Below are 26680 nucleotides of genomic sequence, written 5' to 3' on the forward strand. Positions count from 1 at the left end.
GAAATGTAATAGGGTAGTGCAAGAGAAGTAATTCAAGTTATTTTTGTACCTAGTATTTTGACTTTCAACCCTCAATCTACAGAAAGAAAAACTACAACTAAGGGTTGAACCCTTTTTAGTAGGTTTGCTTAGGTAAATATGTGAATGTAGCAATTCTAAAACTATTTTATGTGTAATGCAGGGTTAGCAAATAAATGTGCTATGAGGAAACAAGGTTCTCACTGTTGAAGAAGGCAGACACAAATATGAAATGGGGATGGCAACAAAGAACACTGTAAAGCTACTATACATAGAATGGATAACAACAAGGTCCTACTCTATAGCACAGGAAACTATATTCAATAACTTGTGATAAATCATAATGGAAAAGAATATAAAAATGCTTTATACATAAAACTGAATCTCTTTGCCATATAGCAGAAGTTAACACAACACTGTAAATCAGTTATACCTTAATAAAAAATTTTTAAGAGAACATTGCGGAATTATATTGGAATTTTAAGTATCAATATTTATGTTTCCTTAAATAAAAAAAAAGAAAATCTGTTGTCCTCTCCCCACCTTCTGTCTACTAAGATGGCCTGAAAGCAGTAATACTCTAGTATCAATAAGAACTCTTAAGGCCAAGGTCTTAGCTTCTAAATACCATTCTCCAAGAGTGGGAGCAGGGAAGAAACCACGACTTGGAGAAATTTTTGATTCCAGGTCATGAGTAATGAATGAAGCCTGAAAAATCCTATGCCACAAGGTAAGGAAGTACTCAAAGTGCAGGTCAAAAGGAGCCAACCCAAAGCTGGGCAAACCTCAGATAATTTGAGCATCAAAATAAATAAAGATGGGGACTTCCCTGGTGACCCAGTGGTTAAGAATCTGCTTTTCAAGGCAGGGGATGATGGTTTAATCCCTGGTCAGGGAACTAAGATCCACATGCCAGAACTGAGTCCTAGCACCACAGTGAAGATCCAGTGTGACTAAATAATTAAATTAAATAAATAAATAAGGAGAGAAGAGACAAATCTCTTATGCAGTAAATACTCTAATGAAGAGAGAGCACTCCAGAAACGTGTGCTGTGCACGATGACTTCCTTCCAAGGTGTATGGTAGGGCAAGCGGGGGAAAAAGAGTAACTTTACAGTGAAGAAACCTGACCTAGACTACTCTGGTGACCAACATATACACTCATAAACTATGTTGGTAGTATGTACACCTGTTATAATGTTATGAAAATGACACTTTACCTCTCTGGTCTCCCTCTCAAAAACCCATAATTCTGGTCTAATCATGAGAAAAGCATCATATAAATTCCAATAGAAGAGCATCCTACAAGGTTCCTGATTAGTTTTCCTTAAAATTGCCCAAGTCATGAAAACCAAGTGGAGTCTGAGAAACCATCACAGCCAGGAGGAGACTAAGGAGAAATGACAACTCCATGTAATATTGCCTCCTGGATGGAGCCCTGGCACAGAAGGGACGTTAGTGAAAAACTAAGGAAATCTGAAAAATGATGGTCTGTCCTTAACATTAGTGTATCAATATTGGTACATTAATTGTATTAATGTACTAAAATACTGTAATATTTTATATATATATATATATATACACAAAATATATATAAACTACTATAATACTGTAAGAGATTAGTAACAGGGGAAACTGTATGTGAAGTGAATGGGATGGAAACTCTGACTATGTACTCAGTTTTTCTCTGAACCTAAAACTATCCTAAAAATAGACTATTATAAACTAATAAACAAATAAGAACAGCAATGGACTCTAACTTCTTAAACAAAAAGGAACATGTAAATTCATACTGATAGAAAGCAAGGAGGCTTTACTTTTTAGTAGCATCAAAACTTACTTTTTAGTAGATCAAACCAGTCAATCTTAAGGAAAATCAACCCTGACTACTTGTTGGAAGGACTGATGCTGAAGCTGAAACTCCAGTATTTTGGTCATCTGACGTGAACAGCTGATTCATTGGAAAAGTCCCTGAAGTTGGGAAAGATCACAGGCAGAAGGAGAAGAGGGCCTTCAGAGGATGAGATGGCTGGATGTCAACACCCTTGCAATGGACATGAACTTGGACAAACTTCAGGAAATGGTGAAGGACAGGGAGGCCTGGCATGCTTGGGATTGCTATTAGTTGGATGTGACTGGGAGACTGAACAGCAACAAGCATCAAAACTAATAAATGTGATGGGCTTGAAGGAGGTAGGGGGGAAATAAACACAACAACTAACATTGTAAAGAGCAGTTGCAGTAAGAATCATAAATGAAGGCAAAATCTTAAGGGAGAGTTTGATTAGGAGTGAGACATTTTCTTGGTCTCAAAGTATTTTTTCACAGATTGCTTAAGGGATGAAAGCAGGGGAAAACCAAGTGAAGAAACTACAACACATTGATCCTGTGATAAAAATTAATACCACCTTATAATGTATAGACAGACATTTTGTGCCTCCGGATGTACCATCCCGAGGAAGAACACTTCAGGCATGTGGTTGTTTCCACCAAGAATGCTTAATTTGAATCTAATCATGAGGAAACATCATAAAGGTCGACAAGAGAGTTTGTATTTGAGGACGAGTCTGTCACTGTAAACGGATGGATTGCTCTTGGTAAGCCCTCTTGGTCATAAGGTTGTTAAATAATCCAATGCAAACATTTGAGACTGTGATTTTAACTACTATATTTATAAATTAAAACGCTATCGCCTCCAACTAATAAAATAATATTAAAAAAAAAAAAAAACGCTATCGCAACGGGTTTACTTACATACGTATTTAAATACATATGAAGAGATTAGCGGTTTCCCTGCAGGTGAACGAGTGGGTCTAGAGAGAGTGGTGAGACGGTGGGAAGAGAGAAGGGACCTTGAGCAGAGGACTGCCAGTTGTTCGGTTTGTGGTTATTTCTAATTTAACAAACACTTATACAGCACTTATTTTTACCAAGCGCTGTTCTAAGCGCTTTCCACAAGTTGACTGTTTTAACGAGAAGGCTCAGAAAATGATCTTTAGTTCCCAAAACAAAATACAACTATGACATTTTAAGTTATTTTATCACAAGTACTTTTATCTGTTATCAAGGCTCTGCTGCAGTGATTCTCGGACAGAAAAACATGAACCTAATCAGTTTTCGTAGAAACATTAGTAAGCCTAGTTGGCGAGGTGAAATGTTAAGACCCCTTTGAAAAGTTTTTGTGTATCCCTAAAAACCTTAAAGCATGTACTCGGAACAACTTATGTATCTGTTTGGGGTGTCAGGCACTCACAGTATCTTTTCATTTAGGGGCTAAGCCCAGACCAGGTCAATGCCTGTTTTAGCCGAAGTTGGTATTTCTAAACAACGTCCCGCCTCCAACTTAAGAACTACTTCCGGCCTTCGCTTGTTGTCCTCAGCGCGTATGTGGAGCAATGCATTCTGGGAGACATTGAGATTTCCAGGCTGGGTGTGAATTCCGGACTTCGTTTCCCACAATGCCTTGGCGTGAATTCTTACTCCTGCCGGGGTAACTGTGAGGTGGTCGCCATCTTGCGTACGGAGTGGAGGCTTGTTTCTCGGCTCCTGAGGGCCGGGCATTCAGTCCCACCCGGTCTCTATTTGGGGAAGGTCTCCGCGCTTCTTTCACCTACTTTTTTGAGGTCAATGCAGAACTGTGGTATAAGGTGAGTAAACAGACCATTTTAAGCGAGGTGGGCTTGTGGTGGGGACGTTTTTCAGTTTCTTTCTTCTTCCTTCAGTGGCTTGGCTTCTCGCCGGAGCTTGACTGAACCCTTTAGGTTAGCCGTAAACAGAAGCCGGGAGTGAACCTTTGTGTCTCGGAGCTCCTCGGAATTCCTAGACAGAACCTAAACGTGTCACCTTTGGGACAGAGAAATTGGGTGAAGCGATTTTGCCCGGGCTGCCCTGTTTGGAGGTCAGGAGGCCTTAGGGTTCAGGTTGTGTATAGGCCTCTCTCTCCTTTCTCTTTCCCTGGGACTTTTCTGCTGTTTACAATGAGGAAGTGAGAAGCTGAGAAGCGGCCTTGGAGGGGCCTGTTTCTAGGAGGTTGACGTTTTCTTAAGGTGTATTTTCTTTCAGTCACCCTGGGGCCTTCCTGTCTCATTCGTGTTTTTGCTCTTTCCTCGTATTAGAGAGAGGAAGACCAGAGAGCGGGCGGAATGAAGTATTGACCCTAAAGCAGGCTTTTGAATTGTATGTTGAGGGTCCCCAAAAATTTTCAAGGGAAGCGGAGTTTATTTATCTACGAGATGGACGAACCATCTGGAAAAGATGAGGGCTTTGATTTGGGGAGTTGCCAGATTTCTAAACGTCACATATTTCTCTCATTCTCAGTACAACTTAAGTTACTGTTCTTTTCTTTAAAATTAATGTAATACACACACTTGGAGACACTTTTACTCTCCTCGAAGGAATAGGGCCTATAAAGACTGACATTTCAGTTAATCTGACGTTTGATTGCTAACACTTGTGGTTGTCTGAGGTTTGCTAAGGACCTAGTGGTTTTAAACAGGAAGACATTTATGATACAGTTTATCATAGCCAGTTTGGATATGTGTCATTTTGGGTGGCACACTTACTCTCCCTTTTAGTACACGATTGTATATCTGTGTCATCGAAATGTGTATTACTGATTGAGCTTTCCAAGCTCGCTTAAATTTTTGCTTAGGTTTCTGAATTCAGAAATACATTAGTTAAAGAGGAGATATAGCTTTCTTTAAAAAAAGGATGTTTATTTACCTTCAGTGAAACTTCTGCTTTAAATCACAATGTCATAACAGTAGTACATGGTTATAAAATTACAACTTTGAAATTTTCGTGTTTTGTGAAAATGCTTTTTAAATGCTTATATCAAATTGTTTTTTTTCTATTGTTTCTGAGGAAACTTTTGTTTAGATTTTTAAAGTATTATTAGTTGTATGATTTGCTCCTCAGATGCCGTATGGTGAAATTGAAGCTAAATCCATAGGACATGAGGAAGAACTAATAAGTGAACCATGCTCCAAGAAATTGAAGTCTAATGAAGAGGCATATGTTTTCCCCCATCATGGTAGTGGTAATTTTCACAGAAAGCAAGAGAAAACTGGAAGTGATTGGACCCCTGTAATCATCACTAATGTTAGAGGACATAGTTATCCTCAGGAGGACAAAACCCAAACTACAGATTTGCTGAAACCTGTGCATGATGGGATGCCTACTGACAGACCAGATGTTATTGAGTCTGTTGATTCACAAGTTGTACAGGATATGCATCCTCCATTGGGATCCTCAGATGATGAGATATATAGCACAAGTAAAGCATTTATAGGACCCATTTACAAACCCCCTGAGAAAAAAAAATGTAATGACAGGAGGAATCAAGCAGACACCATCAATGGTAGAGATGGCAAAAGAGAAAAAAAGAAACAGAAATTTAACTCCAAAAAATCAGAGATTGACAATGAATTGTTCCAGTTTTACAAAGAAATTGAAGAGCTTGAAAATGAAAAAGATGATTCAGAAAGCAGTTGTAAGGAACCCGAACCCTCTGAGAAACAACTCGTTCCGTATTATCAGAGCCATGATAATGATCGGTTAAAATCTGAAGAAGAAAAGAAAAAATATCTTAGTAATGGCCTTCAACCACCTTGTGGTTATCAACAGTGCATGGTGAATGAGCCAGGTAAATATCCTTGTAATGGACAAGTAATACCTACATTTTGTGACAATTCATTTACTTCCTTCAGGCCTGAGTGGCAAGCAATGCATTCTTTTGTAGTACCACAAGACCCTCATCTTCCCAGTTTTAATTATCACTTAAATATTCAAAGACTGAGTGTTCCACCAGATCCACCATCAAATATTTTCCATGCCCAGGATGACTTTGAGATGCAGAATGGATATTTTATAAATAGTTGTCATGATAACTGGGATTGTTTGACTTTTAATGAGAACAATGAATATACTGACTGCAGTGATATTACCAGTGGTGATCATCCCTCTAGAAATGACTATAATGTGCAAGATGGGTATGCAAGTAATGGTTTCTGTGAAACCAGTGAAGGATACTGGAAAGATCCTTCTGTGGACGAGTGTAATGGAACAGACAGGTTTATAAACCAGCAGTTTCAAGAGGAAAAGTTACATAAATTGCAGAAGTTACTTATTCTTTTAAGAGGTTTGCCTGGTTCTGGGAAAACAACATTGTCTCGGTAAGTAAAGATTACCAAGTGAATACTTGGTAATTTATTGCTTAAAGATCATGATGTTGTAATCAATGGCAAATGCTGTTATGTGTCTTGTAAAAATCTTTAATTTGTTATACTTGAGAATGGCATATGATGGTAAATATTTAAAAAGATGTTTTCTGATAGAGGAATTATATTAAGATCCTGTTAAGGACTTTAAAAATAGATTCACCATGTGAAATAATGGCTGTGATGAAAGCAGATGCTATTTGAGAACTCTGCTGCCCTTCAAATCAGCTATTCAAGAAGAGTTGGATTCACGGGTAGAAAACTTGAGCTTTGACTCAGTTATTTCAGTTTGTGACCTTGGACAGGTTTCACCATTTTAATACTTATTTTTCTGGAATTATTATGAGAAGCCAATGAGATAACCCAAGGAAAGGAATTTTGAGCTTGTTTTAAGAACTGTGTCGTGTTCGTACCATTGTTGATGGAGGGAACATTTTTGTGGTTTCTTTTAAGAGTTTGAAGTGAGCAATATCTGAATTAGTGGAGTTAGAACTGATGATGTTTTATTGTGTGGTGAAATGTTTCAAATTCCTGTCTTTGTTTACATTTTTAAAGTATTGATGCAGTCAAACAAGTTTGTGCAGCTGTGAAAAACAGTACAGAGTCTTTGTAGTTTATATAGGATGATTTAAGGTTTATGCTAGATAAGAGGGAAAAGAGTTTATTTGATGTCTTTGGGTGATGATTAAAAAGTCCAAGGAACTGTTTTGTAAATGGTTTATATTTATTTGCAAGACAGTCTAAACAATTTAAACAGTATTTCTTCAGAAGCAAGAAATTAGAGAAAGATTTAAGTTATATAGACATTTCAAGCTAGATTGTAAACTGTGATTTTGTGAATTTTAAGCCTGCATTTTGATTCCTTTTTAGTGAAAATTTTGTAGAGACAATGATGTTTCAACCCTTCTTTAGAAAGGATAGAAATTAAGAATGAAGTCTTAAAAACATGGGCGTTCTTCTAGATTTGGAATATCAGAAAAGGGATGGTTGGAAATTGGATGAAGGCATCTTCTGGTGAGGGCCTCTGGTATAGAATGTAAAAAAGAAGGGTTAGGTTTGGAACAGCATATTGGAGTGTGTTGAAACTGAAAGTGAGTCAAGTGTAGTGGCAATTCAGTAAAAGTTCAAGGAGACATAATTGTAGTGGGAGATGAGAGGTGATTATATTTAATATGTTGTTGTTCAGTTGCTAAGTCATGTCTGACTCTTTGCGACCCCGTGTATATTTCTTTATTTGAGAAATTAGGTGTAATAAGAGTGGAGGTTATAGTCACAATTACCATTTATGTTACTGTTTTTAGGTTATAGAGTACTTCCATATATAACCATCTTGGGAGATGAATTAGTCTTTTCAGTTTTTAGAAGCAGCAGAGGCTAATAAAAAATGAGTTCAGGTTAAAGGACTTGGGAGAAGTTATAAAAACTGGTAAGAGATCAAAATGGGGATGTAAATGAGAGTGTGTTTCTTACCTAATCCTTCACTTTAATATCTATCACATGGGTTGCTCTATACTGACTCCTGGCTTTGAATAGCTTGGTTAAAGCAGCAGAAGTATCTCTTTAGGTCAGCACTTTTTTGAATGAAGTAGGAATGGTTTGGGATTGGATATGAAGCCACATACTCTCTAGTGGGGAATGGTTTCATGTAGGATTTAGCTTTTCAAATGAGCTTTGAAAAAAGGAACAAATATTTGGAGGATCAGAGTTGAACTGATTTGGGGCACTAAATTAAAATATAACATTGTTTAGTATTGATATGTGGTAATGAGTTATAGTGGGTTAGATAAGTTTCGAATTCTTTTGAGATAGTATTCAAGTCCCTTTCTTTCTTTAGTCCTTACCTACCTCTTTATCTTCATATCCTTGTGTGCTTGAACTAGTACCCTGCCCTCCACTGCAGGAGACATAATATGTGTCCTTTCATTTTTCTCAGGATTTTACTTATTTAGCGGTTCTCTTAATTGCCTCTACTTTTGATGTTTTGGTTTCTCATCTTAACCCTCAAGACAGCATTATCTTTTTGTTTACTGATAACTGACCTAAGCCAACTTGGTTACAAGTGGCAGAAGCTTGGTGTTTACCACAACTTCATGAACAGATTTTGATGAAACCAGTCTTACGTTAAATTTGAATACCAGTACAGACTTTAAATATTTACAAATGAACCTTTGAAAACAGTTCACACAACTTCTGTAGGTATGACAAGGTGCCAGCTCTTTGTCCTTTTAGGTAAACTGACGGCTTTTTGATGAAAGGTTCTTTTGAGGCAGAATTCAACAATATTCTAGAGGTAGAATTTTGTTGCTGTTGTAGTTGGCAGTCAGCCAGACTGAATCCTTAGATTCCATGGTTGATCTCAGGACCATTTAGGGATCAAGTTTTGGGTATCATTCTTAGGGGTGTAGGCTAAAGATTTTGCTAGATTCCTATACTGTGTTCTTGCAAGGAGGAGGCATAAATCAAAAATACTTCAGCAAATTCACATTTCTTATATGCTACAGAGTTCACCAGTGAGAGTATTATCAGAAGCAGTACTTTCATCGTATTAGCAAAATGTCTGTGGAGTTGATCAGGAATAAAAGATAGTTGAAGCGCTTGTCAGAAAGAGGAAGTCCTACTCTGCTGGCTTTGATGATGAAGGGACCATGAGTCAAGATGGATATGTAGGTTGCTTTTAGAAGAATGCTAGTCTGACCACTGGCGACCCACTCCAGTATTCTTGCCTGGAAAATCCCATGGACAGAGGAGCCTGGTAGGCTACAGTCCATGGGGTCTCAAAGGGTCGGACACGACTGAGCAACTTCACTTTCACTTTTCATTTTCATGCATTGGAGAGGGAAATGGCAACCCACTCCAGTGTTCTTGCCTGGAGAATCCCAGGGACGGGGGAGCCTGTTGGGCTGCCGTCTATGGGGTTGCACAGTCGGACATGACTGACGCGATTTAGCAGCAGCAGTCTGACCACAACTTGATTTTAACCTAATCAAACTGATTTCAGACTTCTGACCTTCAGAACAGTAGGATAATAAACCTGTGTTGTTTTAGCCACCAAGTTTGTGATAATTTGTTACAGCAGTCATAGAACACAACAGTTTGAAGAGAGGAAGAGAATTTTTTTTTTTCCTTCTGTTGGAAGAGCTCTCAGTTTAAACTCCAGAGGAAAGGTTGACTTTTTCTTATGTAGGGTAATTTTCTTTCAAGAAGTGTTTGGAGAATGAAGTGTCCCAGTAGTCTTCAGCCAGAGGGTATGCAAGGCCACTCAGTACATAAGGAGGTAAAGAATTCATGCAATATCAGTTTTACTCCTTTTTTTTTTAATCACTTCTATTTTTAAACATATATGATGTGTTATAGAAAACATATGGTTCTTAGAAAGTAAAAAAAATTAAGCAGGAAAATTACAATGACTCTATGTATAGTAGACCGTTTTGGGGAGTAGGACTCTCAAAATGACGTTTAAAGAATACAATTCACTTGTTGTTACTCAAGTGAAAGATTGTAAGTACAGAGTAAATTTTTAATCTATGGTTGTGTTACAAAGTTCCCTGAAGCTGACTTGTTAAAGCAATAAACATTTATTGTCTCACAGTTTCTGAAGGACAGGAATCTGGATGCCTCTGGTTCAGGGTCTCTAATGATGCTATGATGACCATGTTGCCTTGGGCTGTGTTTTGGTCTGAAGGCTTGTCTTGGGGAAGACCTGCATGGAATATCTCTCAGAATTGTTGACAAGATTTATTTCCTTGTGAGCTACTGGATTGAAGGCCTCAGTTCCTTGCCTCTATAGGCTGTCTCCTCAGTTGAGGGGATTATCCAAGGGTGTGGACACCAGGAGGTGGGGATGTTGTGAGCTATTGGTTTTGGCTCTTCCACCATTGTTTATGTGATTTTGGTCATCTGAGTTCTGAAATTATTTTCATTTCTGAATTTGTTTAATACCACATTGGCAAGGTTGTTGTGAGGATAAATGGAATCATAGAGGTATGTATATAAAATGCTTAGCACATACTAGGTCCTCAAAAAGATAGCTGTTTTGCAAAATACGAGTCAAGTGGCCATTGGGACCACATCTGAAATTTTTATTGTATAATTTCTCAAAGATCTAAATTTTCTGAGAATCCATTTTAGTACCTGTCGTAACTTGGGAGGGTTCTAATAGAATCTAAGAATTTTGAAAATACTGATAGCCTTAAATAATTTGCTTTTGTTCAGATGGTTGATATGACATTAGATATATCTAGATTGATAAAGGTATTTTTGAGATAATTCAGGAAATTTTGAAACAATGCATGAGCAGTCTGGGAGGAAAAAGTCTCCCCAAGCTAAAATTATTTGCTGTAGTTATGATTTATGCAACTAAGATACTCTTCATTGAGATTTGCTCGTGTTTGATGTTGACATGGTTTTATGATATAAATTGATTTACTATCCCTTCCCTCCCCACTTTTTTTTCTTTTTTGAAGAGGTTAAGCATTTCTTGGGTACAGAAGATCCTGTACTCTTGTAGTATGGCATTATTAAATCTAGACGATCACCTGCTAGTAAAGTAATAGAACAGAGGGGGAAAAAAAAAGAAACATGTATGTTATCTAGGAAAGATAGTATCAGGTTTCTGGTACTTTTAAACATAACTAGGTATCATCTAGTTGATTATGATCAAAATTTTTTTAGACAATTGAGCTTTGGTTTGGAATGCTAATATTGTGGCATTTTTTTTTAAATATTGTGGCATTTTTTAATCACTTATAAACAAATAGGATGCCAAATGTGTTAGATGGTATATTTTGGGAAAATCATGGCCACTTAAAAGAGAAATCCAGCTTTATCCTCAAACAATTAATTTAAACCATTTACTTTTTTTTAAGATATATTTTTTAATTGAAGGATATTTGCTTTACAGAATTGTGTTGGTTTCTGCCAACTTCAACATGATAAACATTTACTTTTGTTTGTTCAAAGTAATTTGATGTTTGTTATTTTAATAGTTGAAATTCTTTGTTACTTTTATTAGGAAGTATTCTTGAATCACCCCAGGGCAATATCATCCTTCCCACTACCTTCTACTCCCTTCCCCTTCTCAAAAAGAGATTATAGAATTACATATGCTCAGTTGCTTCAGTCCACTCCATGAACTGTAACCTGCCAGGCTCCTCTGTCCAAGGCATTCTCCAGGCATGAATACTGGAGTGGGTTGCCCTGCCCTCCTCCAGTGGATCTTCCCGACTCAGGGATGGAACCCACATCTCTTAAGTCTCCTGCATTGGCAGGCAGCCTCTTTACCACTAGTGCCACTGGAAGCCCAGTAAAATGATAATCCAACTGCCTAATGATTGAAGGAGGGGAGATAAAGTGAAAGTCTCCTCAGTTGTGTCTGACTCTTTGCGACTCCATGGTCTATACAGTCCATGGAATCCAGGCCAGAATACTGGAGTGGGTAGCCTATCCCTTCTCCAGGTGATCTTCACGACCCAGGAATCGAACCAGGGTCTCCTGCATTGCAGGTGGATTTTTTGTTATTGTTGGCTCCAAATTGTTGCTACTGTCTTTTCCTTTTTCTCAGCACATCTCCAATCTGTTTGATGAGTCGCTGGTTATGGGAATTCTCTTACGCTGAACACTTGTCAATCTCTCTGTGCTTAGAAGTTAAAGGTGGTAAATCGTGAGGACAGACCTTGATTACCACTGACTTGTTCTGAGGATGTGTTCTTTGTTTAGTATTTAGTAGTTAATTTCAGTTAGTAATTTAATCTCTTAAAAATTAAAAACATGATTATACTCTGGAGGATCATAGACTGTTTCACAGCCTTAAACCTCAAGTCCCACTTTCAGGTCATGCATGTTTGTGCTTTATAGAAATAGTGTATCAAAGCTATCAAAACTAGTTTGAGTCAAATGTAGTTTTCCCCAGATGAATTGCTTCCTTAAGCTTGCTTGTCTTAGGTAACCTATTATGTTAAATTTAGGAAGTTTTAGACAACCAAATACAAATTCACTAAAGTTAAAGCATGGAAAGTTGACATCATTTTGAAATTGAAGAGTGTTTTTAAAAGTTGCAATATAGAAGTCACTTTATGGCTATTGTTATGTAGATTTAAGTATGAAGTGATATTTGAAATCTGAAAGCTTTTTAAGGTTCAACTCCTGTGCTGTTCTGCCTGCAATATATTTACAAATACGTACCAGATATTCATTTAATAATCTTTCCTATGTGGCTTATTTCTGATGGTTATAGATTTTATAAATGGCACCTTTATGATTTCTTTTATTAACAGAATTCTGCTTGGTCAGAGTCGTGATGGCATTGTGTTCAGCACTGATGACTATTTTCACCATCAAGATGGGTACAGGTATAATGTTAATCAACTTGGTGATGCCCATGACTGGAACCAGAACAGAGGTTTGTTTTGGGCCAAGTCTTCTGGGATAGAATATTTGACTAGGAGTCACAAACCTGAATTTTTATTCTTGACTTTTTTTTTTTTTTTTTTTTTTAACTTTTTACCAGCTGGATGCCTTTGACAAGCCATCAAAAGAGCTTTGAGACCCAGTTTTTCATCTCTTAGAAGCAGTGATAATTATACTTACTCTACCTGATTGAGGTTGTGAAAATCAGAGAATGTATTTAGAATATTTTTTAAACTGTAGATAGTGTACATAAACCAGTACAATAGAGGTATAGGATGTTTTGATACACTGCTTTATACCTCATGAACAAATTCAGAAAACCTCTGATATTACCTCATGAACAAATTCAGAAAACTAGTATTTTTGTTATGTGTTACCAGAAGTTATTTCCTCGAGTAATGACAATATTTTCTAAGGCTTAATGTCCATGAATATTAAATGTTTTTTCCACTGATACAAAAATATTACTTATACACTTTTTAGAGGCACATGGGTCAATTTCTTTTAATTTTGGAATAGTAGTTATTAACCTTGTTGGCTGCACATTTGAATCACTTGGCGATTTTTTTTTTTAAACTCATGCCCAAGTGCTAGCCTCAGAGATTCTGGTTTAGTTAGTCTGATGTGCTTGCATGCTCATTCACTTCAGTCATGTCCAATTCTTTACAACCCTGTGGACTGCCAGGCTCCTCTGTCCGTGGGATTCTCCAGACAAGAATGCTGGAGCAGGTTGCCACGTCCTTCTTCAGAGGATCTTCCTAGCTCAGGGATCGAACCTGTGTCTTCCCAGGTTCCTGCATTGCAGGTGGATTCTTTACCACTGAGCCATTGGGGAAGCCCCTAATTGGTCTGGAGTGAATCTAAACATTAGTGGTTTTTTTGGAAAGTTTCCTAGATATTCTAATGTTACAGTCAGAATTGAAAACTATTAATCTAGAACTGTGTAGGTACATGCTTATATTATACTATAATTTCTTTTTTAAAAGATTAAGAATGCTTTGATGATGAAACATTATTTAAACCTGGAGTAGAGCGATTACAGTGAACAGCCTATTTGCTTCCTTGTGGTAGTCATTTAACTTGTAGGATTTATTTGGTTCAACCTTTTTTTCTTTGTAAGTAAATGGTTGTCCCATTTTTAGTGATGTAGCTTCAGAGGGACAGTCTGCTCCCTGTTTCATTCAAGAATGAATTGTTTCCTTAATCAGTTATTTCATTAAAGTTGCAAAATGATTTTCTAGGTCTGTCATTCCTTCTGTGTTCAGTGGCTAGGATTCTTCTGTAATGAAGAATGTCATCTTAGCTAGAACTAGCAACTATTGTTACCCTGAAGTACAGTATGTACAGGAAAAACAGCATAAATGCTTTTCTTTCTAATTCTCAATTTTCAAAGTAAGGAATTTCAGTGAGGATATTTTTGAATAAAAAGTTTAAATGTCAGATAAGTTTGATAAGACTATTGTCAGTATTGATTCTAGGATTTCTTCAAATATTTATTTTAGAAAAAAATATTTAAAATTTTTTTTTTTTGTTTTTTAAAATGCTGCAGTGTTACTGCCCAAGTCAAATGAGGATGATACTGACAGTTCCCAAAAATGCTTAGAGTTATTGGCCCAGAGTTAAGAGGAACAGAAGTAGGTGATAAGGGGAATGAGGCAGTATATCTTTGGTGAACTGGAGAGACATTTTTTTTTCTTTGTGCAATACTAGACTATTTTATTAAAATGTTTGTGCCGTGTGAATTATACTTGCTGAACATATTGGTGTCTAGATAAACCATTGGTTTTATTAGTATAGTAAGTGTGGACTTTTCCAAGGTAATTTTTAACCCCTTTCAAGGTAATGATAACTAGCAATCATTAGACATTTTGAAAGTGGTGAGCATTACGTTTAGTTTACAAACATTTATTGAATACTTTTAAGTGTCAGTCATTATTCTGGGAATATCAGTCTGCCTCATGTTTATTAGAAGAATCAGAATTCATCTTTAACTGCTTATAAATTTAAAATATCTCCAAGATGTCGTTATTCTCTTTCTTAGAGTATGGTGGTTAATTTGTTTGAGAAAATGACACTCTTTATTTGAGTATCAGACATTGTTTACCTTAGACCTTTATTTTCCTGGAGTGCACTGGAATGTGGTATTGGATGATAATTATTCATGGAAAGAGAATAATATCCCCATTCCTGCAAATCAGATATTTATTTGGTTAATAAGCTCCTTTTGTAGACTTGACTCCTTAGAGGAGTAAGCCTGTCTATCAGACATTAGGAGAATTACTTTAATTTTTTTTTTTTTTTTTTAATGAAAATTTGATCACTGTTTGGGGTAAAGCAGTGGGAATTGATAGCATCTTGGTATCCTGTTTGTGACCCAGGTTGTAACTTTCTTTTAATATTTAGAGATGTTTTCTCCCAAATGTATATTTACATTCCACATTAGTCATTATTACTTAACCTTTAAAACTCTATCGTCCCTTAGACATCTATATAAATATTTTCATTATGTGAAACTCAAGTGATTTGAATTCTAAATCCCAGCAAAACTTACATATGGTTGTATTTTGCCATTGTATTGATATGCAAATACCTATCAATGCATTTGCATTTTAAATTTTATAGTGGGGAGAAGGAAATGGCATCCCACTCCAGTATTCTTGCCTGGGAAATCCCATGGATAGAGGAGCCCGGCAGGCTATATAGTCCATGGGGTCTCAAAAGAGTTGGACACGACTTAGCCACTAAGCAACAACAACCATCCATCCATAGCCCCACCTGTTAGAGGTAATTTGTGTTACTCTTTTGGAGTGGTGCTAAGTAACCTGTTTGTTAACATGTAAATTCAAAGCACTAACTGATTTGCTCTTGGAGCATCTGAAGCTTCCAGTCTGAGGAATTCTCAGGTTTCTCTAGGAAGAGGCATGATACATGAATCTGGAATGACAACAGCCAAGTCAAGAGGTCCCCTGAGGGCCAAAGTCAGAGAGGTCAGAACCACGAGAGGGTGGTCCTTGAGCATACCCAGGGTGGAGACAGAACCAAAGAGTAGACACCACCCCTCCTCCAGCTATGGCCACTGCAGGAAGGTTCCTGAGAGTCACAGAATCCTCCCCATCCAAGTGACTGCTCTTCTGCTGCTTTCTGTGAGAACAGTCTTAAATGGAGTCTCTGTTTCATAAATGATGGGACTCTATAAAATAAAATAAATTTTATAGTGGGCTCTTAGTTGTCTTGCCTGTCATTAACAGGAATCACTGGCATAATTCTCACCTCATACGGGAATCGACGGCATAGGGATAGGGAGATATAGTTTGAAAAGTTCTGTTGTAGCTCAGCTCCCAATTTCAGAAATCATTGTCCTAAGAAATATCCACAAAGTCAGTTGAACCGTGGAATTTAGCTGCTTAGGATATAAATAGTGATAAATCCATAACACTTTCTTTTTTTTTTTAAACCTCAGCCTCTTATTTCAAAGGAATTATTGGTAATTTTACCTATAGAAGACAACTTTTGGTGTCTTAGTAACTTTCCACATTCTTTACATTTTGCCCAAAATGAAATCAGTTACGTATTATCTTGTAAATTGCCATTTTCTGTTAAAAGTCTCCATCTTTCCATGTCATTTAATGTTTGTCTCTTTTCATACTCAGACCATATTCAGATGTAACTTGTTCCTACATTTTCTGTAAATGAAAGCTGTAGACTGAAGTCTTCATTAGCTGTAAGTTCAACAGAATAATTCCCCCAAAATGTCCTTTACAGCTAGTTTTGCAAAACCAGCATTTGGTCTGAAGAAGACCCATTACATGTGTTTATGTCTCTTAATTCCACTTAATCTAGCAGAGTCCTTTGATTTCCATGCACTGACTCTAGAGATTGCACAGTTTTGGTTTTAAGTACAGGGATGTAGAAAATTTCATAATGAATGTTTAAAATTTATTTTACATATTTTTATCTAATAGTTCTGTTTTTTGTTTTTTAAATTATTTTTTATTTCAGCAAAGCAAGCTATCAATCAGGGGAGATCGCCAGTCATAATAGACAACACTAATACACAAGCTTGGGAAATGAAACCATATGTGGAAATGGTAAATATGAGATATGAGAGAGTTTTTCTGTTCTTTTCAGTTTTTTTCATATTCCAAAATTTCAGTTAACTTTGATGTTTACTATTAAAACATTTGTCCTTGTTCTCTAAAGAGGTATGTCCATTTACTTAATTTTTAAAAAATTGAGAATGGTGCTTACTAAGCAATATGTTCATCTTGTTAGTTTTGCCTGGACTTGAGAATCGTGATTGGAATTTGACTGTTAGGTGGCCTTAAAATTTTTATAAACCATATTATTTTAAAGGTAAATCTTTCTTGGTTGAGCAAATTTAGAAGTATTGTCTAAGTGAAATTTTTATCTGTCTTCCATCTTTTTACTTTAAGAAGTATTCTCTGGGTTTTTGTTTTCTTCCTTTCTTTTGTGTAGGCCATAGGAAAAGGATACAGAGTAGAGTTTCATGAACCTGAAACTTGGTGGAAATTTGATCCTGAAGAATTAGAAAAGTAAGGCACTCAAAATTTTTTTAATCTCTTTTATCTTTTTTTTTCTTTCTTTTCTCCTTTTCATGATCAATTTTTTACTAGCTTTTGTTTGTTAAATCTTTGATACCTGTGAATAGGGACTATTACTACTACTACTCACTTAATAGAATAAGAGGAGCATTGACTTAAACGCAATGTGTTTGAGGCTCTTTGCAGTATTAAATTTCCTTAAATGTTCCTTGTTAAGTGTGTTTGTTACTTTTTCTTCCATGACTTCCTGTGTTGGTTCCCAGTTTATTGAATGCTAGTAGAGTTCCAGAAAACTGAGAGAAAAACTAAGACTTTCCCTTCTGCTTTTTAGCAAGGCCACTTCTCTGCGTTGCCTTTCCAACTTCATCTCTTTCCCGTTTTAGATCCCATCACCTTTTTACCTGATGCTTTTTCTCTCTCCCCCTTTTCCATCTTTATTGCAACATATCCATTATCCCATAGCCAAGATCCAGGGAATCGATGTGTTTAAGAATTCAGATTTTGTGCTCACTTCGGCAGCACATATATTAAAATTGGAACGATACAGAGAAGATTAGCATGGCCCCTGCACAAGGATGACATGCAAATTCGTGAAGCGTTATATATTTTTCATGTCAGTGTGTGGCAGGGGCAATGCAGTGTTGTGGAGTGGTTGGCCTCCAACTAATACGGGTAGTTGGGAAGGAAAAAAAAGAATTCAGATTTTTTTTTTTTTTTTTTTAAGAAAGGCAATACAGAGCCTGTACCTAATTGTTAGCACTCCTAGCAGAGTTTGGGGCAGCATGGCATAATCAAACATCTCAGTGTTTCTGCAGCAGATTGTGAATGATCAGTCTGTGCAGATGAGAAAAATTTACATGGTTTAATGTTAGTTCTGAGTTGATCATGCGGCCATATGAGTATGGGCGTGGTTAGACTTTGCTTCTATATAAGTCAACAGAAAACTGAATTTTCAGAGTATTTTAGATTTCAGGGTTTGTGAGGGATTGTGGTCTTGTATTAGTTTCAACCCTGATCTTCCATTTGTGTTTACCTTTATCCATTTACCCTGGTTTTCCTGACTGTAAATCATTTTCCCTTCTTCATTTTCACTCCATCCATCCCATCTTTGATGACAACTTTTAATTCAGATACCTTACAATTTACCCATTAAAAGTGTACAGTTCAGTGGTTTTCAGTATATTCACAGAGTTGTGCAACCATCACCTCTCTTTTTAAGACCATTTTTTTCTCCCACGTGTTTCCCTCTTCCTGCTTAAAACTGTTATTCTGTGTATGGTATTCAACTACTTTCTTTCCTCCTTGCCTTTCATTCCTTTTGTATCTTTGAATTTTTATTCCTTTGGTTATCTTTCTTTCCCTTTCTAATTTGCATGCCAATCAAATTTATGAAGAGTTAAACTGATAGATATTATTAATGTCTGGTATTCTTTGCCTGCCCTCTGTGATTATTGCTCCTCAGGTAGAAAGAAGAGAGAGTTTAAAAACTAAAGATACTTCGCTTATGTTGAATAAGTGAGTTAATGAAATTGTTGTATGGTTAGGCTTTATTTGCATTTGAGACTGTTGAAACTTATTATAATTTTTAATATAAAATAGCTTTACAAAATAAAGTCAATTTAACTGCTATCTAGTATAGTTTGACAGATTTTTATGTCTTTTTTTCTAGGAAGATGAGTTAGCTTTAGTAAGTCTAGAACTTAATAAATGTAAAATATGTTCTGTGTGTTTTGCCATGTCCAACTCAAATTACAGAAAACTACAAGGGTTAAATTCTTTAAAAAAATTTTTTGAGAGACAAGAATAATTCATAAACCACTTTTTGTTGTCAAAATTAAACTCACAGAAAGTTACGTAAAATATAAATATGTAGCTTAACAAATTTCTTATAAGTCAGATATTCATTTAACTACTACTTGTGTCATGAGAGCTTTACTAACACTTTTAGAAGTTTTTTGAATTCCTTTTCCCAGTAACAGTTCCCTACAATTACTTGCTTGCTATTCCTTAAAGCTTTTTTTTTTCTTTTTAAAAAAATCCTTCACTTTAGCCCATAGTTTAATTTTTTTCAAAGTTTATATATTAATAAATAGAATTATGCAGTATATAGTCATTGTCTTTAGTTTCTTTCATTCAATACAATGTTTATGAGATATGTAAAAATGGATCTCTAATAATAGCTTGGTGTTGATAATAAATTTTTTAAATGCAGGTGTATTAAAAATAGCTTTTGCAAGTTATACATATTTTATATAGAGTTTTGTAAGTCCTAGAAACCCACTCAATTCTTCTGTAATTCTCAAAACAGTGTTGCATTATCTTTTTACTTTGTTTAAAAGTTAGGGATCATTAACTCAGTGGTTCAGTGAATCAGTAGTTAGTTCTGTGTGAAGACAGTATAATCAGTTAACATTTTGCTCTGATATATGGTCTTTTAAGCCTTTTTAATATATTGTTTAAAACTGAGAGACCCCTTTTTTAAAAATAACATATGAGGTGTATCTTCTGGTATTTATTTGCCAAATGTAATTTAGACTGTATTCTGCTCTGTTACTCTAAAATAGGTTAATCCTATACATTCTTAAAAATTAGAATTAAAATCCTTTTCTTTTTTGGTAGGAGGAATAAACATGGTGTGTCTCGAAAGAAGATTGCTCAGATGTTGGATCGTTATGAATATCAAATGTCCATCTCTATTGTAATGAATTCAGTGGAACCGCCACACAAAAGCACACAAAGACCTCCTCCTTCACAGGAGAGACAGAGGTGGGGAGGCTCTCTAGGCTCACATAATGAAGTCTGTGTTACAAATAATCATTAAGTTGGCTATTTTCAGCTAACTCATTTGTTGCTTGCCCTTAAAAAAATTTAGTGAGCCTGCCTTGAAACTTAAGTAGTTTCAGATTTTAAAAAAAGACCACATTGCCTCACAAAAGATGTTCCCAGCAAGTTGTTTAAATTCTGAAGTGTAAATAAAAATTATATAAAATTGTATTTTAAATGTTTTTATAATCTTTTGTTGTAATACTTTTGGTTATTATGAAGACCCCTGAGTTAAGTGGGTAGGAATCAGAATGTTTTTCTATAATTGAATTTTAAACTGATTTTATCTTTTATAGATGTCAGACAGTTTTACAGTTCATACCTAAATTCAACTTTTCATAAAACTTTAGTATTTTTCTTTGACTATCTTAAATATATAAGAAATACTAACTTGTTAAAGGCACTTTAGTTGACTCCTCTATTCATAATACCGGTAAAATTATGTTTTTCTGCAAATTCATCTTTGTAAAAAAGTATTTCTAAGCTGTAATTAGCATATCACTTACTAAAACAAAATTCTCTATCAAATGCCAATACAGTAGGTATATCAGTCACCACGGGTTTTTTCTCCATAATTTACATTTTCATCACCCTTCTTTTTAAGCCATTCTCTGTCTCCCCATACTCCCCAATTCTGGAATGAAAAACAGGGCAATCACTATATAGTTTACAAAAACTCTTCATGTTATTCTGATAGTATATAACTTTTCTCTGTTTAAATTAACACAGTATAATTCTAGTGTAAAAATATTTTAGACAGCTCCTTAGCATTAATTGTAGGAAGATTTGTCCTCTGGAATGTTTTACTTCTCCGGGTTTTAGCTTTTCTTTAAGGACAACTGTGTATCTCACTTTATTGTTTTTGTTAGATTGTGTTCCATCACTTAAAATTTTAAAACCGAGATGGAATTCATTTCAGAGGTCTTGGGCAATTCATCCTAATTTTGCTTTGATTTACCATTTTTAGGGGGAAAAAAAGTGCTAATTACAACTCTTGAAAATTTTTTGTGTGTTTTACATGGTAATAGTTCATGTCCTTTAAGTCTTCTTTCGCCTAAACCAACCTATCCTAAATCCTATAGTATTTTTTTTTTAATTTTATTTTATATGGAGTATAGTTGATTAACAGTGTTGTGGTGGTTACAGGTGTAGAGCAAAGTGATGAATACCATAATCTTCAGATGTTGTTTTAAAACTTTTTAGTGTTTTTTTTTCAGCTTTAAATGTTCTCTCACATCTTTATATTACTTTTTAACTAATATTATTAAGTAATACTAATTGCAAGGCTCAAAACTAAGCACAGTACTTTTAACAAGGTCTTTATTACATTGCCTCTAACGAGATAATGTGATTTTTATTTGTAGTCTCTAGTACTGTTTACATTTAAATGAGTATTACTGTATTTTGTTTTGACACATAATGTATGTTTGTATATATTTGTTCATTCTAACTATGATATAGTAGAAATATACTAACTCATGTTTTATATATAAATGTATATACAATTATAAATGTTCATGTTTCCTTTATTCACTGTTTTCATAATTCTTTTGTTTCAGAGTAGTACTTCCTGGTATTTGGGCTTGCTTTTCCCAGCATTTTATTATGTAAATTGACATTTTGAAATAGAAAAGAAGGATTTAGTTTTGGGACAGGTGAAACAACTGTTAGTTATATATTGTGTGTCCCTTTCCCTTTGTCCTTATAAAACTTTATTTAGAAGTAATAGTACCATTAGGTTTTGAACAGCAGCCAGATTTATTTCGAGGATCTAGAGAATTGCCTTTGGAAGATACAAATGATGAAGCAACTTGTTCATAATAGTAAGTCTATAAAAATAAGTTTCTAGTTTTTATTACAGATTAAATGTCATCTCCTAATATTTCTGAGTACTAAAGAGATTGTTAGTCATTACCAAATATTTTTTAAAGTTATAAATGTTTACTGAGGCGAGGAGGTAACATTCTAGAAGATGTTTTTGTTGGGGCTTTTTGTATTTTTTTTGTTTGTGTTTTGGCCACACCACTTGGTATGTAGGATCTCAGTTCCTTGACTAGGGATGGAACCTGCACCCCCTGCATTGGAAACATGGAGTCTGAACCACTGGACCACCTGGGAAGTCCCTAATTTTTTTTTTTTAAGACAGAGTAAATTAAAAGTTCCCCCAAGCATTCTGACTAATGTTATTTTTTACTTTTGAACAGTAACAGAACAGAGAAATGAATATGCAATAAAAGATGAAATTCACCAATTAAAAGTTTTTTCATCCAAGTTTTTCCTTCTATTCAGACATTCTTTTTTAAAATTTAGATATATTCCTAATGGACTAGCTCCCTCTGCTGCTTCCTGCCATTCTGAGTTGGTCTCCATCACAAAGAAAAAATGGGCATTACTCATCATATTTAACTAAGGTGAACATTTTAAACAAAATGTAGATTCTAGTGTGGTTCAGAAAGATTCTTTTTTCATAGACTTGTTGTAAAAATCACTTCTCCAGTTTTCTATATGTCAATACTGCCAATAAAAATATTTGTGTGGTAATTAAGTTGAACTTTTGATGCTTTTTAAATTGATCTTTCATTATTCACTTTCCTAAAAGAAAATATTAGCTTTTTAATATATTATGTGTTTTAAAGTAAGATTGTTTATAGAAGATAGGGTTGTGTTTTGTTGATGGTATGATAGGGTGGATTTAACTATTTGAAGTTTGCTTATCTCTTACCTAATTAATATAGGTTATGAAATTTTCCAGTTTTATATATAGGTAAGTTTTGAAAGAATTTATATCAAGGGATATAAAATATTTGTTTCAACCATAATTGAGTTTTTGTTATCGTGGAAATGTCTGATTTTCTGAGCCTGGTTTTCTAAGTATTTTCAAAGAAAATTGGTGATGTTCTCTTTGGAAAATGTTGAATAAATGTGGTTGTTCATGTATTAGTAACTCGATAAGATAGGTGTCCTAGGGTTTATTGAAGTATCATACAGTAGTGTAACATAAATGCAGTAACTGAGGATTCAGTTATTGGGGCTGGAGTGTATGTTTGTCTATGTTTGTCTGCAACCCTTTATAAATAGAGTAATGCTTCTTAGTCTAGAATCATAACAAAGTACATTATTACTTAGTTTTGTTAAAATGACCATTCAAAATAAACATGTGATGGCAGCAGAACAGCAGATCATTAGTGGGTTTTAGAGTTAAATTTTGTACGTTACAATTTATAAATAAAATTTTTTTCTCATTAAAATTATTAGCTGTAATTTTTGTGAAAGGAAAGATGATATTAAGGGATTATTGGATATCTTCTTTGGTGATGGTTTTCTTTGCTTTGCAGTTAAGTAAGATTTGCATGTTTTATTTTATTTTAAAAATTAAGGTATTATTAAAGCAATTGGTTTCTCTATTTGTATGCCAGATTTTTTTCCTTAAAATATCCTAAGGATGACAAGTTCAGTTCAGTTCAGTCACTCAGTCGTGTCCGCCTCTTTGCAACCCCATGAAGCACAGCATGCCAGGCCTCCCTGTCCATCACCAATTCCTGGAGTCCACCCAAACCCATGTCCATTGAGTTGGTGATGCCATCCAACCATCTCATCCTCTGTTTTCCCCTTTTCCTCCTTCCCTCAGTCTTTTCCAGCATCAGGGTCTTTTCCAATGAATCAGCTCTTCGCATCAGGTGGCCAAAGGATTGGAGTTTCAGCTTCAACATCAGTCCTTCCAGTGAACACCCAGGACTGATCTCTTTTAGGATCAGTTGCATATCTGGTTGGATATCCTTCCAGTGCAAGGGACTCTCAAGAGTCTTCTCCAACACCACAGTTCAAAAGCATCAATTCTTCGGTTCTCAGCTTTCTTTATAGTCCAACTCTCACATCCATACATGACCACTGGAAAAAACATAGCCTTGATTAGACGGACCTTTGTTGGCAAAGTAATGTCTGTGCTTTTTAATATGCTGTCTAGGTTGGTCATAACTTTCCTTCCAAGAAGTAAGCGTCTTTAATTTCATGGCTGCAGTCACCATCTGCAGTGATTTTGGAGTCCAGAAAAATAAAGTCAGCCACTGTTTCCCCATCTATTTGCCATGAAGTGATGGGACCAGATGCCATGATCTTAGTTTTCTGAATGTTGAGCTTTAAGCCAATGTTTTCACTCTCCTCTTTCACTTTCATCAAGAGGATCTTTAGTTCTTTTTCACTTTCTTCCATAAGGGTGGTGTCATGTGCATATCTGAGGTGATTGATATTTCTCCCAGCAATCTTGATTCCAGCTTGTGCTTCCTCCAGCCCAACGTTTCTCATGATGTACTCTGCATAGAAGTTAAATAAGCAGGGTGACAATATACAGCCTTGACGTACTCCTTTTCCTATTTGGAACCAGTCTGTTCCTTGTCCAGTTCTAACTGTTGCTTCCTGACCTGAATATAGGTTTCTCAAGAGGCAGGTCAGGTGGTCTGGTATTCCCATCTCTTTCAGAATTTTCCACAGTTTATTGTGATCCACACAGTAGTCAATAAAGCAGAAATAGATGTTTTTCTGGAACTCTCTTGCTTTTTCAGTGATCCAGCGGATATTGGCAATTTGATCTCTGGTTCCTCTGCCTTTTCTAAAACCAGCTTGAACATGTGGAAGTTCATGGTGCACGTATTGCTGAAGCCTGCCTTGGATAATTTTAAGCATTACTTTACTAGCGTGTGAGATGAGTGCAATGGCAAGAAGTAGTATTAAGTGAATTTGTTGAAGTAGATTCTGAAAGGAGTGATTAGTGATTGTCTTTGTGTGTTTTATTCCTTTTCTTCCTTTGCTGAGCAGCATTTAAATTAATTCAGTTCAGTTGATTCAAATTGCCTAAAAAGTCTAAAAAATTTCCAGTTTTGCATGGCTGTAAATTTCAGAGCAAATCTTGAAAAGTTTATGATTTTTGCAACTAAAATTAGAAAACTTAGATTCAGTATCTTTATATAGATTGTACTGAGTGGCCTAATTTTTCTAATGGGGTATACAATTTTGAATATCACCTGTGGAAATTCTCAATACAGTGTTGCTATCAATTTTCACACAGAAACAAGGGGAAAGAATAGCATAAATATCTCTGAAAAGGGATCCTCAGAGAAAAAATGAGTTATTTTTAAAGCTAGAACTGTATCAGTTTGGAAAGTTTTGAGTTTTTGCTATCTTTAGTAGAAGATAAACTTTGTTTACTTTGGTCAGTTAGATTAGAAATAATCTTTTTCTTCCCTTTCCTTCTAACAGATTTTATTCTCTGAATGATAACCCTGTCTCATTCCAGGTGTAAAAATTGTAGTCATTACAATGCACTTCCCAGCATGAAGTCCATTAACTTTAATAAACTGTCTTAGTGTGTAAAAAATAAACTGTTGTATCTAACATGGACACAGCCATACTCTAACCCCTAATCTTAGATATAGTCACATTACCAAAGCATTGCATCTACTTTGGAAATGACTGAAGACTTCATTGGTGTTGTGCAGTTGTTAATATTGCAGTGGTTTTTTTTGTTTCTACAGTTGAATTTTTTGTAAATTAATGGGAAGATGGAGAGATTTTTGAGATAGCCTATTGAACTTTTTGCCCTTCAACATTTTTTTTTTTTCATTTATTTTTATTAGTTGGAGGCTAATTACTTTACAGTATTGTAGTGGTTTTTGCCACACATTGACATGAATCAGCCATGGGTTTACATGTGTTCCCCATCCCGAACCCGCCTCCCACCTCCCTCCCCATCCCATCCCTCTGGGTCATCCCAGTGCACCAGCCCCAAGCACTTGTCTCGTGCATCCAACCTGGACTGGCGATCTGTTTCACACTTGATAATGTACACATTTCAATGCTATTCTCTCAGATCATCCCACCCTCGCCTTCTCCCATAGAGTCCAAAAGTCTGTTCTATACATCTGTGTCTCTTTTTCTGTCTTGCATATAGGGTTATCGTTAACATCTTTCTAAATTCCATATATATGCATTAGGCCTTTCAACATTATTATAGGTAACTAAGGGAAAAAAAATAAGAATAGTCTGTTCATTCGTGGTTAAAATTGTGTTCAAGTTCAGTACAGTCTATTAAAATACACTTTATTTGGATTATTTTTTTGTTTTGCAGTTTCATCTGTATCCTCAAATAGGACATGTAAAGATAAAGTTTTACCCTACAACAGTAATTATAATAATTGTACAACTTTGTTACTGCCTCTTCAATTGTAGTTCTGGACTCTTCAGTCTTTTTAATATATCAAAATGAAAGAAAATTTGATTTGGAAGAGGATCATGAGTTTTTGGTTTTTTTTTTTATTTAGAAAAAATAAAAATTTTTTCTTTTTATTTTTTCTTCTTAATGGTATTAGAAATCAGGTTTTTTTCATAGTCTTTTCCTATACTTGTTTTCTTTTTCTTCACTCCATTTTCTGCTCAGCTATCCTTATGTTAACTTTGTAACATTTTTAATGAAGTTGGTGGGATGATAAGTTTCCATCAAAAATAGAGGTAACTTTTTTCCCTTCCTGTGTTCCACTGAATTCATTGTTCCTTGTGAACCTTATTTCATCATGTTAAACTTACAAACTACAGTTTTACAGTTTCCTGACCCGACGGTTTAGGTAGAACTTTGATATGAAAATAGTTGGAAAGGTTTATAAG

The 26680-nt window shown here is 35.4% G+C and overlaps 1 protein-coding gene and 1 non-coding gene across 10 annotated transcripts in view; both read left to right on the forward strand.

Annotated features, from left to right (window-relative positions):
* Positions 1 to 3512: 3512 nt before the first annotated feature.
* The window catches only part of N4BP2L2 (NEDD4 binding protein 2 like 2), a 58904-nt gene continuing 35736 nt past the window's right edge, over positions 3513 to 26680 (forward strand). For 6 of the 9 annotated variants that reach the window (XM_065901755.1, XM_065901754.1, XM_065901757.1 and 3 more), the window contains exons 1-6: positions 3513 to 3665; positions 4936 to 6191; positions 12509 to 12633; positions 16641 to 16729; positions 17118 to 17194; positions 19823 to 19969. In XM_065901755.1, the coding sequence (XP_065757827.1) occupies positions 4936 to 6191; positions 12509 to 12633; positions 16641 to 16729; positions 17118 to 17194; positions 19823 to 19969 (1694 nt within the window). In that variant the 5' untranslated portion in view covers positions 3513 to 3665. Of the gene's footprint in view, positions 3666 to 4915; positions 6192 to 12508; positions 12634 to 16640; positions 16730 to 17117; positions 17195 to 19822; positions 19970 to 26680 lie in introns of those variants that run through there. The other 3 variants (XM_065901756.1, XM_065901763.1, XM_065901759.1) reach the window with 3 other exon arrangements.
* LOC136144576 (U6 spliceosomal RNA) lies at positions 17707 to 17813 on the forward strand. The gene has a single exon (XR_010658593.1). It is a non-coding gene; the product is annotated as a U6 spliceosomal RNA (small nuclear RNA).

This window comes from Muntiacus reevesi, chromosome 11 (genome assembly GCF_963930625.1).
Source record: "Muntiacus reevesi chromosome 11, mMunRee1.1, whole genome shotgun sequence".
NCBI lineage: Eukaryota > Metazoa > Chordata > Mammalia > Artiodactyla > Cervidae > Muntiacus > Muntiacus reevesi.